Source organism: Eulemur rufifrons, chromosome 16 (genome assembly GCF_041146395.1).
Source record: "Eulemur rufifrons isolate Redbay chromosome 16, OSU_ERuf_1, whole genome shotgun sequence".
NCBI lineage: Eukaryota > Metazoa > Chordata > Mammalia > Primates > Lemuridae > Eulemur > Eulemur rufifrons.
Window position 1 is genome coordinate 85,689,016 of NC_090998.1, and position 14,238 is coordinate 85,703,253.

The 14,238-nt window shown below is 48.8% G+C and overlaps 1 protein-coding gene across 4 annotated transcripts; it reads left to right on the forward strand.

Moving 5' to 3' along the window:
- Positions 1–1,536: 1,536 nt before the first annotated feature.
- LOC138396805 (apolipoprotein L6-like) lies at positions 1,537–14,014 on the forward strand. 4 transcript variants are annotated; one of them, XM_069490473.1, is made up of 4 exons: positions 1,537–1,568; positions 8,874–8,968; positions 11,184–12,000; positions 13,520–14,014. In XM_069490473.1, exons 2-4 carry the CDS (start codon positions 8,943–8,945, stop codon positions 13,523–13,525), a joined length of 849 nt encoding a protein of 282 aa, XP_069346574.1. In that variant the 5' UTR covers positions 1,537–1,568; positions 8,874–8,942; the 3' UTR covers positions 13,526–14,014. The 4 variants fall into 4 exon arrangements, with proteins under 4 accessions (XP_069346574.1, XP_069346576.1, XP_069346572.1 ...); XM_069490475.1 differs by having other exon boundaries at positions 13,523–14,014; XM_069490471.1 differs by lacking the exon at positions 13,520–14,014 and having other exon boundaries at positions 11,184–12,121.
- The last annotated feature ends 224 nt before the right edge of the window (positions 14,015–14,238 follow it).

Consider the following 14,238-nt stretch of genomic DNA (forward strand, 5'->3'; position numbering starts at 1 on the left):
AAAGAAAAGTATTAGGTCATTAAATATGAAATGTCCAATTTCTAATCAAAAGTGTAGTTTGTTATATCTCAAACAAGAAGCAGTACAACTAATCAAAGTGTGCACCTAAACTATCGATGCAGTTTTGCCATCTTAACGGTAGCTTGTTTACACCAGCAGCAAAGAAGCCTGCAGAGCCGGTGACAATGAAATCATGAAAGGTGTTTTCCACAGCTTGTTGAGAATTGAATATTTTTCCTGGCAGGAAGAGGTCCCAAGCCTGGAAGAAGTACCATGGTAGTCAGTTGGTGCAAGGTGTGGTGAATATGGTGGATGACAGAGAGTTTCCAAGTCCAGCTTCTGTGGTTTGAGCAGCATTGTTTTTTTCAACATGTGGTATTGCAAGAGGACTGGCCTGTCTCTATCGACCAATCTCTGCTGCTTAATCACAAGCATCCTCATCATTTCGTCCAACTGGTTGCAGTAGACATCCCCTGTAATCGACTGACCAGGTTTCATGAAGCTGTAGTGCAGAATACCAGCACCACACCACCAGACACACACCATTAGCTTTTTTGGATGAATATTCGGTTTGGGACTGTTTCAGCACTTCATCTTTATCCAACCGTTGCACCGAACGCTTGCAACTGTCAAAAAGAATCCATTCTTCATCACATGTAACAATATGGTGCAGAAATGGTTTGCCTTTATGTCGTAACAACAAAGAAAGGCAAGCTCTGAGACAATTTCTCTTCTGATGCTCATTTAATTCATGCGGAACCCATGAATTCTTCACCTTGCCCGTTTGTTTCAAATGGTCCAATATTGTTGGAATAGTAACGTCAAACCTTGCTGCTAATTCACGCATAGGTTAAGATGGATTCACTTCCACTACAGCTTTCAGCTCATCATTATCTACCTTGGTGTCAGGTCACCTACATGGCTTATTTTCAAGATTAAAATCACCAGAACAGAACTTCTCAAACCATCAACATACTGTGCATTCATTAGCCACATCTTGCCCAAACAGTTTGTTGATATTTCGAGCTGTCTGGACTGCGCTGGTTCCATGACGGAACTCATATTCAAAAATAACACGAATTTTTTACTTATCTGTGGTCTCACAAAAATTGCTTTAAAGAAATTTCTGAAAGCTAATCACAAGCCAAAATATGCGTTTGAAAGAATGAGGATGTACCTTCACAATAAAAAAAAAAAAAAGAGTGTCAAAGCAAAATGTCAGAGATGTCAACTATCAAACTTAGCACTTAACGAAATGGGACATGCCACACTTAATGACCCAAGAAAAGTGAAAGCAGTTTTTCTGCCAGTACATGATTTCCTGGGAGAGGCTCAGTTGCTATGGGTGTTGTTTTTCTATTGCTTACAGCAATTGACCCCAAACCAGTTTCACAATCAGTCTCTCCAGAGAAGCCACTCACAGAGCCTGGGACATCTCCTCCACTCTTCCATTTCTCCTTCTGCAGCCCAGACACTCACAGCCGCCTGCCGGACCAGAGGCCCTCAGAGAGGCAAGGACAGAGGCACAGGACCACACGCCACTTGCGAGAGCTCCGTGGAGAGAGAAGGTGGGACGGCACGGGTGGGGCGGGGGGCAGGGAGTTGCTGCAGTCCTTTAATTTAAGGTCAAGGTGCCCAAGGGGTGGGCACCTGGTTCAGGGAAAACAGCTGTTGTCCGGCAGCCAGCATTCAAATCCCAGCCAGCCACTCACTTTGTGAGCTTGGCTGATCCGAGGGTCAACTTCTTAGTGTGTTTTTTTGTTTTGTTTTGTTTTTGTTTTTGAGACAGAGTCTCACTGTCACCCTAGCTAGAGTGCAGTGGCATCATCATAGCTTGCTGTAACTTCAAACTCCTGGGCTGAAGCGATCCTCCTGCATCCCCCTCCAGAGTAGCTGGGACTACAAGTGCCCGCCACCACACCCGGCTAATTTTGCTATTTTTTTTAGTAGAGACGGGGTCTCACTCTTGCTTAAGCTGCTCTTGAACTCTGACCTCAAGCGATCCTCCCACCTTGGCTTCCCAGAGTGCTATGATTACAGGCATCACACACCTGGCCTTAGTGTTAAAACAGGTAGGAATCTCTCCCTCATGGGGATGTGAAAACATGATTAAGAATGTGAGGCCGGGGGCAGTGGCTCACGCCTGTAATCCTAGCACTCTGGGAGGCCGAGACGGGTTGATTGACCTCAAGAGTTCAAGACCAGCCTGAGCAAGAGTGAGCCCCCCCGCCCCCCGACTCTACTAAAAATAGAAAGAAATTAGCTGGACAACTAAAAATATATAGAAAAAAAATTAGCCAGGCATGGTGGCACATGCCTGTAGTCCCAGCTACTCGGGAGGCTGAGGCAGGAGGATTGCTTGAGCCCAGGAGTTTGAGGTTGCTGTGAGCTAGGCTGATACCACGGAAAGGAAAAAAGAATGTGATATGACTTACCAGGTCTCTCATCTTCCCCTTGCCAGAGCAAGCAGCTTTTATTGAAAGTGAAACTGAAAGTTTTCTCTCCTTGCTCCCTGCGCCACCCCTCCCCCCCCCCCCCCCCCCCCCCGCCGTCCCTGCCCACCCCGCGGCCCCCCCCTGCTACCACGGGCAGGCTCAAAAAGTGCAGCTTCACCAAGAAAATGTGGTTTTTGGTCTTTTGAAGTTTTGTAAGTTGAGGGGAGGAATATTCAAAGCGAATCGGGTGGCTTTTATTAAGAATTTGGGCAGTAATTCCCAGTATTGGTTTGCTTCTATTTGCATATTTTATATAGCTGTTTCAGGAACTCTCATGGTGATTTCAAAGGGCGGAGAAATTTTAAAACCACAATGCAAATGATATTGTAATTAGCCACCTGTAAGGTGACCTAGATAACTGACAAGCCAGCTGAAGCCACTTCTTGTCTGTGGTTATCACCCCACCTTAGTTAGACTTTAACACCTGCACCCACTCTGCAAGCCCCCGCAGCCCACATCAGCCCCGTCTCCTAGTCTCCTACGCTAACGCGTGGACCACATTTGCCCCTATTATTCCTCTTTCCCTCGGGTGCTCCACCCAGTCATGACTTTAACTGCGTTCTACACTCATGGCTCCCATATTTGATCTCCCAGCCAGAAGAAGACTCAGATACGCACTGCCTACCCAACCCCACCTGGGTGACCAAGGGGTATCTGAAACCTAACTCACCCCACACTGAACTCCATTACACCCCACGACACACACACATCCCGACAAAACCCCTCCAACCCTTCCCTTCTCAGTAAATGGGATCTTCATTGCAACAGATGTTCAGGCTGCAAAACTTGAAGTCACCCTCGACTCGACTCTCTCTCTCACCTCCCACATCCACTGGGGCAGCCCGTGAGTTCCTGCAACTCCAGCCACTCTCATCGCCCCTCCCAACCTGGTCCAAGCTGCCCTCACCTCTTGCTCCAACTACTGCAATCGCTTCCTAACTGGGCTCCCTGCCTCCTCTCTTGCAATTTGAGAAATAATAAAAAATATATACGTACAGGTCCCAGCCCCCAGCTCCTGACATATAGCTTTGTAGACAGGAGCACTAGGAGAATCTTTGGCTCCGTCTTCGTCTGTTTTGTGCTGTTATAACAGAATACTGTTAGATCCGGTTCCCCTTGGCCCCAGGAACAGAGAGGCAGAGTCACCGAGGCTGCAAAAAGGCAAAGGAGTTTATTGACTAGCCCAGGCCAGGGTCCAAATTCCAGAGCACCAACGCAGTGGCCTCTCCAGGAACTAGGACCCCGCCCTGAGGTAAAGGTTAAGCTTTTATACTTTCCTGTATGCTAGTTTTCACACGATACGTTAGGCTGCACACGACACACTAGTCTGCACTTCATCCCCCTTCAGTTTATTTGTTCTTTTTTTAGAAGTGGCTGATCGCGTTGGCTTCTGGTTTGTTGACTCTAAGCTTTGGGCTTTTTGCGCTGGTGCCAGTTGTAGTTAACGTCATCCAGGGGAAGAGGAGGGTCTCCGACGGGGAAGGGGGGGCTGTTGTTGCATACCTTCTAGTTTTTGGTTACAAGCGATACTGGGAACACACACCATGCACAAGCCGTTCATGCGCTGATCATGTCTTGCTCTTCTTATCTACTTAGTTGGTTGGAGGGCCCCTGGACTCTCCAGCCCTTTATCAGGAAGTAACTTGCAGTTACCTCCCCGGGGCTTTGTTTTCCTTTACTTTAGTGAAGCCTGCCATACACTAAGCACCAAGCCAGCAAGCCATATATACAGAAGCAGAACTAGGCTTCTCACATCCAGGAAGCCTAGCCTATCATGGAGTTACCTTTGTTCTTATCTCTGTTTTTCATTCTGATTAACTATATTTATTAAACAACTAAAAGCAAGCATAGTCACAGAAGCGAATAGCATCAGTTAGAATCAAAGAGAGCACACATTTTCCTACTATCAATTCCTGTTCTTCAATACCAGAGACTGGGGAATTTGTAAAGAAAAGAAATGTATTTCTCACAGCTCTGGAGGCTAGGAAGTCCAGTATCAAGGTGCCGGCACCTGGCGAGGGCCCTCGTGACACGTCATTCCAAGGCGGAAGACACAAGGGCAGAAGAGCGTGTGTGCCAGAAAGGGAGGGGAAGGGGCTGAACTCAACCTTTTATCAGGAGCCCACTCCCCTCCCGTGACTACAGAGTTAATCCATTCAGGAGGGCAGAGCCCCCATGACCAAATCACCTCTTAAAGGTCCCACTTCTCAACACGGTTGCATTGGGGAATTAAGTTTCCAAGACACGAACTTTGGGGGACACATTCAAACCACAGCGTGTTCTAATATTTGGTGTTGGACCACAGTTCCTGACACAGAACAGATCCCAGGAAGGAGAGAGGGCTGGAGATTAAGTTATTAATTGATCGTGCCAAACGATGAAGTCGTCATAAAAATCCCTGAGCTACAGGGTTCAAAGAGCTTCCAGACTGCCGAACACACGGAGGTACCTGGGGGGGGGTGGCGCACCCCGAGATGGTACCTGCAGACACCCCTTCCCACATCCCTTGCCCTGTGCATCTCTTTAACTGGCTGTTCACCTCTATCCTTTGTAATGTCCTTTATAATAGTAATAAATGGGCACGTGTAAGTACAGGGTTGTCCTGAGTTCTGTGGTCTGCTCTAGCAAATTAATCAAACTTGAGGAGGGAGTCGTGGGAACCCATTTTGTAGCCTGTTGGTCTGGAGTCCTGACCTGCTGATTGGCATCTTAAGTGGAGGGCAGTATTATGGGATTGAGCCCTTAGCTTCTGGGATCTGACACTATCCCCAGGTAGATAGTGTCACTTAGATTGAATGATAGGATACCCAGCAGGTGTCCACTGGTTGTTGGTAGGGAGAAAACTCCACGTACATTTTGGTCACAGAAGTGTGTTGTGTTGAGTGTGTAAGAGAAGAAAAAGTCATGGCTTTTCTGATATATAAACCTGCAGACTGTTTTCCAGCCAGAATGATCATTTTAACACGGACATTAGATCGAGGCCGATGTGGGGCCGTAGAGCATATTAGAAAACTCCTTCCCCTGCCAAGTAGATGCCGCTCTGCAGACACGAGGCTCTACAAGTGGATGGCACCTCCGTGCAATCAATCAGCCAATAAATTAAAATGCCCCTTTCTCCAGACAGACATGGCACCCCTCCCCCACCCCGGTCCCCAGGTCTCACCCCTGGCAAGTAGATCCTGGGGTGGATCTCAGACCCCGCCTGTATGCTCAGATGGGGCCTTCTGCAGTCCTCATAATGTGACAAAAACTGCTATTTCCTCTCTACTGTCCTCAACACTCACACCAATTCACTGCTGCTGGTTACCAAAATGTGCGTTGTGTTTTTTCTTTCCCACACCAAGCAATTCTCTACTTCTAGGTGGGAACCCAGTGGGGGTCCTGCAATTTAACTCAGTGCCGACATTATCTACCTGGAGATAGTATTGGATCCCACAGGGTAAGGGCTCCGTCCCACAGGACTGCCCCCACTTCAGATGCCAGTGGTGGGTCTGTAGGTTACCCACAACCGCTGTCCGACTTGGCGACAAGCAGCAGGTTTCCATGATCCTCTCCTCAGGTTCAATAATTTGCTAGAACAGCTCGCAAAACACGGGGAAACATTTACTGATATTTACAGTTTCTAAAAGGATATGCTCGGGAAGAGTCAGATGGAAGAGAGGACCAGGGCAAGGTGTTGCAGCATGGGCAGAGAGCTTCCATGCCCTCTCCGGGCACGCCTCCCTCCAGGCCCCTCCATGTGTTCACCAAGGCAAGCCTTCTGAACCCCGTCTTTCTGCGATTGTATGGAGGCTTCATTACAAAGTCATGATTGATTAAACCATTGGCCACTGGTGACTAAGTCAATCTCCAGTGCCTCTCCCTTCCTGGGGGTCGAGGGGTGGGGCTGGAAGTTCCAACCCCCTAACCACACTGTTGGTTCCCCTGGCAACCAACAGCCCATCCTTAGGGGCTCTCCCTAGTCACTTCATTAACATAAACTCAGGTGTGGTTGAAAGGGACTTGTTATGAATAACAAAAGATGCTCTTTGCACCTGTGTAGCTCTTATCTTAGGAAATTTCAAGGGTTTTAGGAGCTCTGTGCCAGGAATGGGGATGAGGACCAAATCTATACTCATTACTATACTCTAAGTCACAAAATCACACATATTATGTCCTTGGGAATATAGTTTGTACAAAGGGGCCTTATAAATTATTGCTTTGTGCTATGAAAATGACCCTTTAATCATTATAGTCAACTTGTTCATAATAGCTGTGAGAGATCAGAATATGCCACCCCAAAATATGCCTCTTGGCATAGGATTGTTGCGCTTATGAAGGCAATTAAAAAGAAACAGGTGCAGGAAAGTTCTCTGTCTTTTCTCTATTTGCCTAAACTTACAAAGACAGAAGGTCTTTCTGATGCAGGGGGTGCTCCAAGAAAGGGAGGAAAGCCCCCCCAACCCCCACAACTCGCCCAGCGGGTTCTTGGCTTCACCCAGGAAAGAAGTTGAGAGTGAGCCAACTAGGGACAGAAAGTTTATTGAGATAGAGACAGACAACAGATCCTACCCTACAGACAGCGCAGGAAGGGGACCCCCTACGGGGCAATGGGAATGTTTGTAAATGTTCCGATTCCCGTTAGGAAGCAGCCATAGTGACCAGCATGGTCTTGAGCTCAGACCATAAAGGTTAATTATAAACTGCTGTCATGGAAAGGTAAGCGCAGTGTGTGAGGCATTCAGCTTAGGGATTTATCCATCTTCAGCTGGTCCCGGGCCACGACTTGCCGGCAACTTCCTTGTTCGGGGTGGTTAGGGCCAAAATGGCCTCACTCACGCTCTCTCAACCTTCTTTTTCTGCTCTTATCCCTACATCACTTGTACCAGGGAGAACAAAGATTAAACACTGAAGACAACTTTAGACACTTTTGGGCCCGGATATGCTACCAGAGGAATCTGCATTATCAACAAGCTTTACTAATGAGCCTACGTCTGCCATTTATTTGCCTTCCCATAAGTTGCTGCCCCTAGAGACTCAAAGGCCTTTTCCATTATCTTGTCACTTCCCTAAAAATGTGTTCTTTGTTGAAGATGCTATATAAGCCTGAATTCAAGGCCACCTCTTTGAGAATTATTCATTCCCTGGGTGTCTGCTATGTACATATGAAATGTACATGCTAATACGCTTCTGTTTGTTTTTCTCTTGTTAAACTGTCTTGGGTTACAGGGGTCTGTTCCAGCTAGGAGCTTATGAGGGTTGAGGAAAAAATGACTTTTCCTCCCACACGTAGCCAATGACTGGTAATAACCCAAATACATCAATCAATACAGGAACAGATAAACAGACTGTAGTGTATTTATGTAATTAAATACTACATAGCAATGACGATTTTTAATTCTATTGATACCCACAACAACATGGATGAATTTCACAGACATTATATTGAATGAAAGAAACCAAACAAACGGCTCCACTTACATGAAAATTTCAAGACTATGCAAACTAATCGATGGTTAATAGAAGAATCAGAGTTTACCGTGGGTGGGCTGCGTGTTGCCTGGAGGGAGGAAGTCTTGCTCTGTATCTTGACCTGGCTGGTGATCACTTGGGTGTTTATTGTAAGGGAGGGAAAGAATAATTTTCCTTCTAGTCTTTTGAGTTCTCAGCTGGGACCCAGTAACCCAACACAGATTAACAAGAGAAAAACAAACAGAAGTTTACTAACATGCATATCTCGTGTAAACCTGGGAGATGCCCAGGCGATCAATAAGTCTCAAAGAGGTGGCTTAGGACTCCCTGTTTATATAACATCTTCAACAGAGAATAATACAATTTTAGAGACATAACAAGGCAAGGGAAAAGGACCCTGATTGTCTAGGGCTGACAAATTGTGGGCAGACAAAACTAATGGCCAGCTAGGGTCAGCAGGAAAAAATAATGGGAAAGTCGTGATGAAAGAGGCTAGTTTGTAAAGATGCCTCCAGTGCTGTCTCTAGGCTGATGGACAAGCCATCTTTGGTCATCAGACTTTGTCTTTTCTGGCAGCGAGGAGAGGAGGGACACTTTTACCCCTGTAGTTCAATGTCCTGCTTTTAGGCAAAGAGGGGGAGGGCAGAGAGCTTTCTTTGTATCTATTTCTTCTCAATTGCCTTCAGCTCAAGATAATTCTTATGCCAACGTGGCACATTTTGGGGTGACATATTCTGCTACCCTCCGACATAGATGTCAAAACTTATTGAACTGAGTAGTTCATTGCGTGTACTTAATTGTATGTAAACTTCACTGCCATAAAAAATTTAAAAATAATAATTTGCACAGATTTAGCATACCAGAAGTGTTTCATTATTATTTTGATTCCACATAATCTAAGATCTTTCCATACTTTAATTTCATAAGGTTTCATGATACAAGCAGTAATCTTGTTTTCCACATTCCCAACCAGAAGATCCCTCGGCCCGCGGAGACATGGATTTGGCGTCACACTGCACAGGGTATGCACAAAGTCCGCACTGCGGGCCTTCCTGGGAGGGTAAGAACGTGAGGCTGGCGATGGTTTGCAAAGGTAACGGGAAGAGCCTGGTCCCTGGGGAAAGGGCTCGCTCTGCTGAGCTGCTGCGGCACCCTCGCGACAAGGAAAAACCACGCTCCGCCGGCACGGCGGTGAAGCGGGCCCTGTCTTCCCGCTGGTCTCCAATATACATGTGGAAATATGGTCTCCTAGGGGAAAAAAAATTCCATGGAGCTAAACTAAATATTTTGGAGAGTGAGTCAAGATTTAGGTGCACAGCGTCAGGCAACAGAACTCTAAGGACACAAGTCACCCCACCCTGAGGCCACCTCTGTGAGTCCCATGAAGGCAGGAACTCAGTTTTTTTGGTACATAAACCACCAAGGAAGGCCTTTAGTGTTAACAGATTAATGAATTTAAGCCAAATTGTCAATTAATCAGCAGACCTGGTACCACCGGCCCCCAGCACAATGTGGGCAAGCAGCAGGTATTTGCAGGGTGAATTAGGTGAACTGCTGTATCTCGCGGATCCGGACTGCACGCTTGCCTGACGCAGGAGACGTCGCCGCCCGGTACAGGATGTGCTGAGGCATGTCCATGTGAGACGTTTGGTCTGACTAAGAAACACATGAAGCCAAGCTTCCGCCAGCCACCAAGCACATTAAAAACAACACTCTATAGTCAATGCACAGCAGCGTTGTTGATCTTTGCAGCTATGTATATAATTGCTGTCTGTTTTTATCCAACATGCTGTGCGGAAACACAGATGGGGGGGCTAGACTGAGGCCTCTGTAACATCTGGGGCTCCTCGGCGGGGCTCCCCCTGGCCTTCATCCCGCCCTTCCCCACCACGTGCCCCTGGTGACCTTCTATTCCGTTGACTGATTTACATCTGTTTATTCACTGGGCCTTTATTAATTCATTAACACTAAAGGGTTTCCTTGGTGGTATATCTGGTTTCGAATCTTTTCCATAGAGGATTGTGTGCGTGTGTGTGCGTGTGTGTGTGTGTGTGTGTGTGTGCAGAGAGAGAGATTGTTTGGAAGGTAAACATATTCACGTGTGTCCGTACACTGTGGTGAGGAAGTCCTGACGCTGACAGATGAGGGGGTGAGCCTCCACGCTCTGACCCCGTCCAGGGCGCCCTCTTTACCTCGCACGTTGCTCTGGAGGAGCCCCCTGTGCTCCGGGGGTTTCAGACCCCTCCCCTGAAGGGTAAAAGGCGGCTCAGGTCTTCTGCAAGGCTCCTGCCAGCTCTGCTGTTCCCTCCAGGCCAGGGCATCTGGGTCATCAGCGTCTGTGTCATCGACAGGCCTCCTGGCTCACTAGCTCAGGTAGCCCTGAAGGACATGCACAAATGGCCCCAGGCAGGAGAAAGCGCCCCAAGTTGTGGGCTTTGCATTCACCTGACACTGCTCTCCCATGACGGCCAAAGTCAACCAGACTGGCAAAGATCCCTTGACCCTTTGTCCTGCACAGTGTTGGGGGAAAGGGGCCTGGGTCCCTTTGTCCCAAACTTCTTCTATGAGGGACCAATCCTGTCTGCTTGAGGGGCCACACAGAACTGGCCAAGAGCAAGGAGAATGTTCCCAACATTGATAATAATTTATTCTGAACTTTTCAATGTGCAGCTCCTGATAGAAGCAAAGGTGCACCCAGAGTAGCCGAATTCAAGGTCATCAAAGTGGAGGACGTCTTATACAACAGGGCCCTGCCTCCCTCTGACTCAGCTGAACCTACATAGAGCTCCCCTCCCCCACCCATCATCTGGGCTCCTCTTTCTCCTACTTCCCCTGGATCTCTCCCTCCACTGGCCCCAAGTTCCTTGTCTGGAGTAGGATCTTAGCGGTTCCCCACTCCCCCTCCACGGCAGTGCCACCGTCTCTCTGAACAAGGCTGACACCCTCCCTCAGAGCTACTCTGCCTTCCCCAGCTCTTTGGCCAAGGCCAAGGTCACTCTGTCTGTCCCTCCAGAGGCCCCTCTTACGTGTTGCTTTTCTTCAGGGAACCAGTGGCTTTCAGCAAAGGTCGAATCACTCACCGAGGGTCTGGGACTTCTCAGGGGACTTTTCAGGGAGATGCAGGGAGGGTTTGCAGTTGACACTGGAAGGAACATCCGGAAGCCATGGGGCCCTGAGGAAGAGCTGGGCTTTCCCATCTGGGAAGTTGAGCAAAATCTTTATTTCACTCGTCCACAGGGACAAGAAGGAAGACATTCCTCTAAGCGAAGATGAGGAGCCAGAAGATCATCTGTCAGCTGAAGAAAAAATATTTTTGAGAGAGTTTCCCAGATTGAAACAAGATCTAGAAGCGAACATTAAGAAACTCTATGCCCTTGCGGAGGATGTCGACAAAAGACACAAAGCATTCACCAAGACCAGCCTGGTGGCCAACTCCGTGGCTGTCGTCTCTGGAGTTGTGTCCATCCTGGGGTTAGTCCTGGCTCCGGTGACAGGAGGAGGGAGCCTGCTACTCTCCACTGCTGGTCAAACTTTGGGGGCAGCAGCTGGAGTCACCAGCATCGTGACCGACCAGTTGGAACGCTCTCACAAGAAAAAAGCCCAAGCTCAGGTCAGCAACCTAGTGGCCAGTGAGGATGAGGCCGAGAAAGAAATCTATATCTCAGCAGCCAGCAGCATCATCTGTAATGTTGCCCGCACTGTTGACAACGTGAAGAAGAGCCTCCGTGCCTTTCAGAAAGCCAAAGCCCAGCCCCGCTTGGCCAAGGCCGCCAACCGCCTGATGACCACTGGCCACATCTCGGCCCGAAGGAGCAGGCAGGTGCAAAAGGCCTTCGGGGGCACAGCACTGGCCATGACAAAAAGTGCTCGCATGGTGGGAGGTGCACTGGCCAGCCTCAGCCTTGGCCTGGACTTGGCCGCTGCTTCGAGGGACTGGAAGCATCTGAAGGAGGGAGCAACAACAGAGCTTGCAGACGAGCTGAGGGCCCAGGCTTCAGAGCTGGAAACGAAACTGAAGGAACTCACCGAGCAATACGAGAGGCTGCAGCCCTGGGTGAGGTCAAGATTTCCCTCTCCGAGAAGGGCCAGGGTCGGGGTTGGGGGGTGAACTGGGGCCTGTGGGTGTGCACGCATGCGTGCGTGTGAGAGAGAGAGAGAGAGGTTGCATGGATGTTCTTCAGGACGTGAGCATATGGTGGCCCTGGAGGCCCAAATAGTATCAAGTACACCTTGAAGCTGAGGGTGCCTGCCCTGGACAGACCTGGTCGTGCTTTCTGTTTCTCCCTCGAAAACTCCTTAAGGCCGACATGCTGGGAAAAGAGTCTCCCCAGTGTTAAATGAGAGGACCCTGAGCCACAGGGAGGGTTTGGGACTGAACTGTGTTCTCTCCCAAATTCCTATGTTGAAGCCCTGAGCCCCAGCGTGGCTGCATTTAGAGATGATGCTTTTGGGAGGTAATTAGGGTTGAATGAGGTCTTCAGGGTGGGGCCAGATCCGATGGAATTGATCTCCTTATCTGAGGAGGAGGAAACACAAGAGGGCCCTGCCTGCCACCTGAACCGAGGAAAGGCCATGTGAGGCACAGGGAGAAGGTGGCCCTTTGCACGCCAGGAAGAAGAAAGCCCTTGCCAGGGCCCCCTCCGAACGGGCCGGTACCTTCATCTGGGACTTCCAGCCTCCAGAAATGTGAGAAAATGAGAAAATGATTGCTCAAGTCACCCAATCTCTGGTATTTTGTCATAGCGGCTGAGATGACTAAGACAGGGAGGTTACGTCACTTGCCAAATGTCTTAGTCTGTTCAGGCTGCTATAACAAAACACCTTAGACTGGGGAAGTTATAAACAATAGAAATGTATTGCTCACAGTTCTGGAGGCTGGAAGTCCAAGATCAAGGCGGCGGCGGCAGCAGGTTCAGTGTCTTCTGAGAGTTCATTCTCCGCTTCACAGACGGCACCTTCGTGCCGCGTCCTCGTGTGTGAAAAGGGCAACAGCGCTCCCCCGGGGCTCTTTTACATGGGCACGAGTCCCATCCACGAGGGCCGTGCCCTCATGACTCAGTCGCCTCCTCAAAGGCCCCACCACTCAATTCTATCGTAGGGACAGAAGGAACTTTCTTTCCACCTCTTGAAGTTCCAATAATTGGAATCTTTAAAACAAGCTGGCAGTCGACAGAGGAACAGGAGAAAAGGCATGTGAAGGTATTCACGTACAAGCACACGGGAGCCACACAAAATATGAAACTCAAAAAGGGCCACATGGCTGAAGCTTACATAGCACCCTGAGCTATAGAACGACACAAAGGCCTCCCGTAGGAAGGTGGGAGGCCTGGCACAAGCCAAGGGAAGGTGGGGGAGGAGGAAGCACGTGGCCAGCAAAGGTTCTTATTGTCCAGATACAGTCTCTCCCATGACAGCCCTTAGCAGAACAGTCGGAAGAACAGGTGAGACGTCTGTCTGGGCGTGGTGTCTCAGGCATAGAGACAGTGAGTCTCCCCTCCTGCGGTACAAGGTACAAGCTAATCTCTGGTTAATGCAGACGCCATGTCTCTGTGTCTCTTCCTCCCCCACTCCAGCAGTAATCGCCGGCTCAGATACGGGTCTGCACACAAAGGACGCCCCTGGAACCTGCCTGGCCACATTCTAGGGGGAAGGAGAGAGAGGCGGAGCCCCTGCGCATCTCCCCAGCACTCGCTTCCTTCCGGACCTCGGAATCCGCATGAGTTCTCCTGGCCGCTCCGTTCACCTATCTGAAAAATATTTTTTTTTCTTTTCTGTGGCTTAACTGCTATTTTTAAAGTAGTGCATGGATATTAAATACAATTTTTTTTTAAGTTCATGAAAGTAAAAAAAATAGGAACAAACAATGCACCAACCAAGGGTAACAAGGTTGGCATTTTGGCATAGAGTTTCTTTCCTGTGCCTCCTTTGCTTTGGGTTGAAGTGCTGGCTTTAGGCCACTATGCCATTGTCATTAGACGGCCCGTGCACGGGGGACCCTCCCCTGGGGCTGCGTTACACAGTACGGGTTTCTGCCCCCCCCCGCCCCCCGTGAGTTTGCTTTTTATGTTTTAAAATAGTCTCCTGACCACACATATACTCTTTTAATCAGACAATGATTGGTCATCGATCTTTCTGTTTTAAGTGTTCAAAACCTACTCAAACTGGCGGAGTTCACTGACACACGTCCTTAACTAGCTCAGGATACAGCAGGCTTCAGCTGTGTCTGGATACAGAGGATAAACATGTCGTCTGGAGTCTGTCTTTCCGCCTCCCACACAGGCTGCCGCCTCTG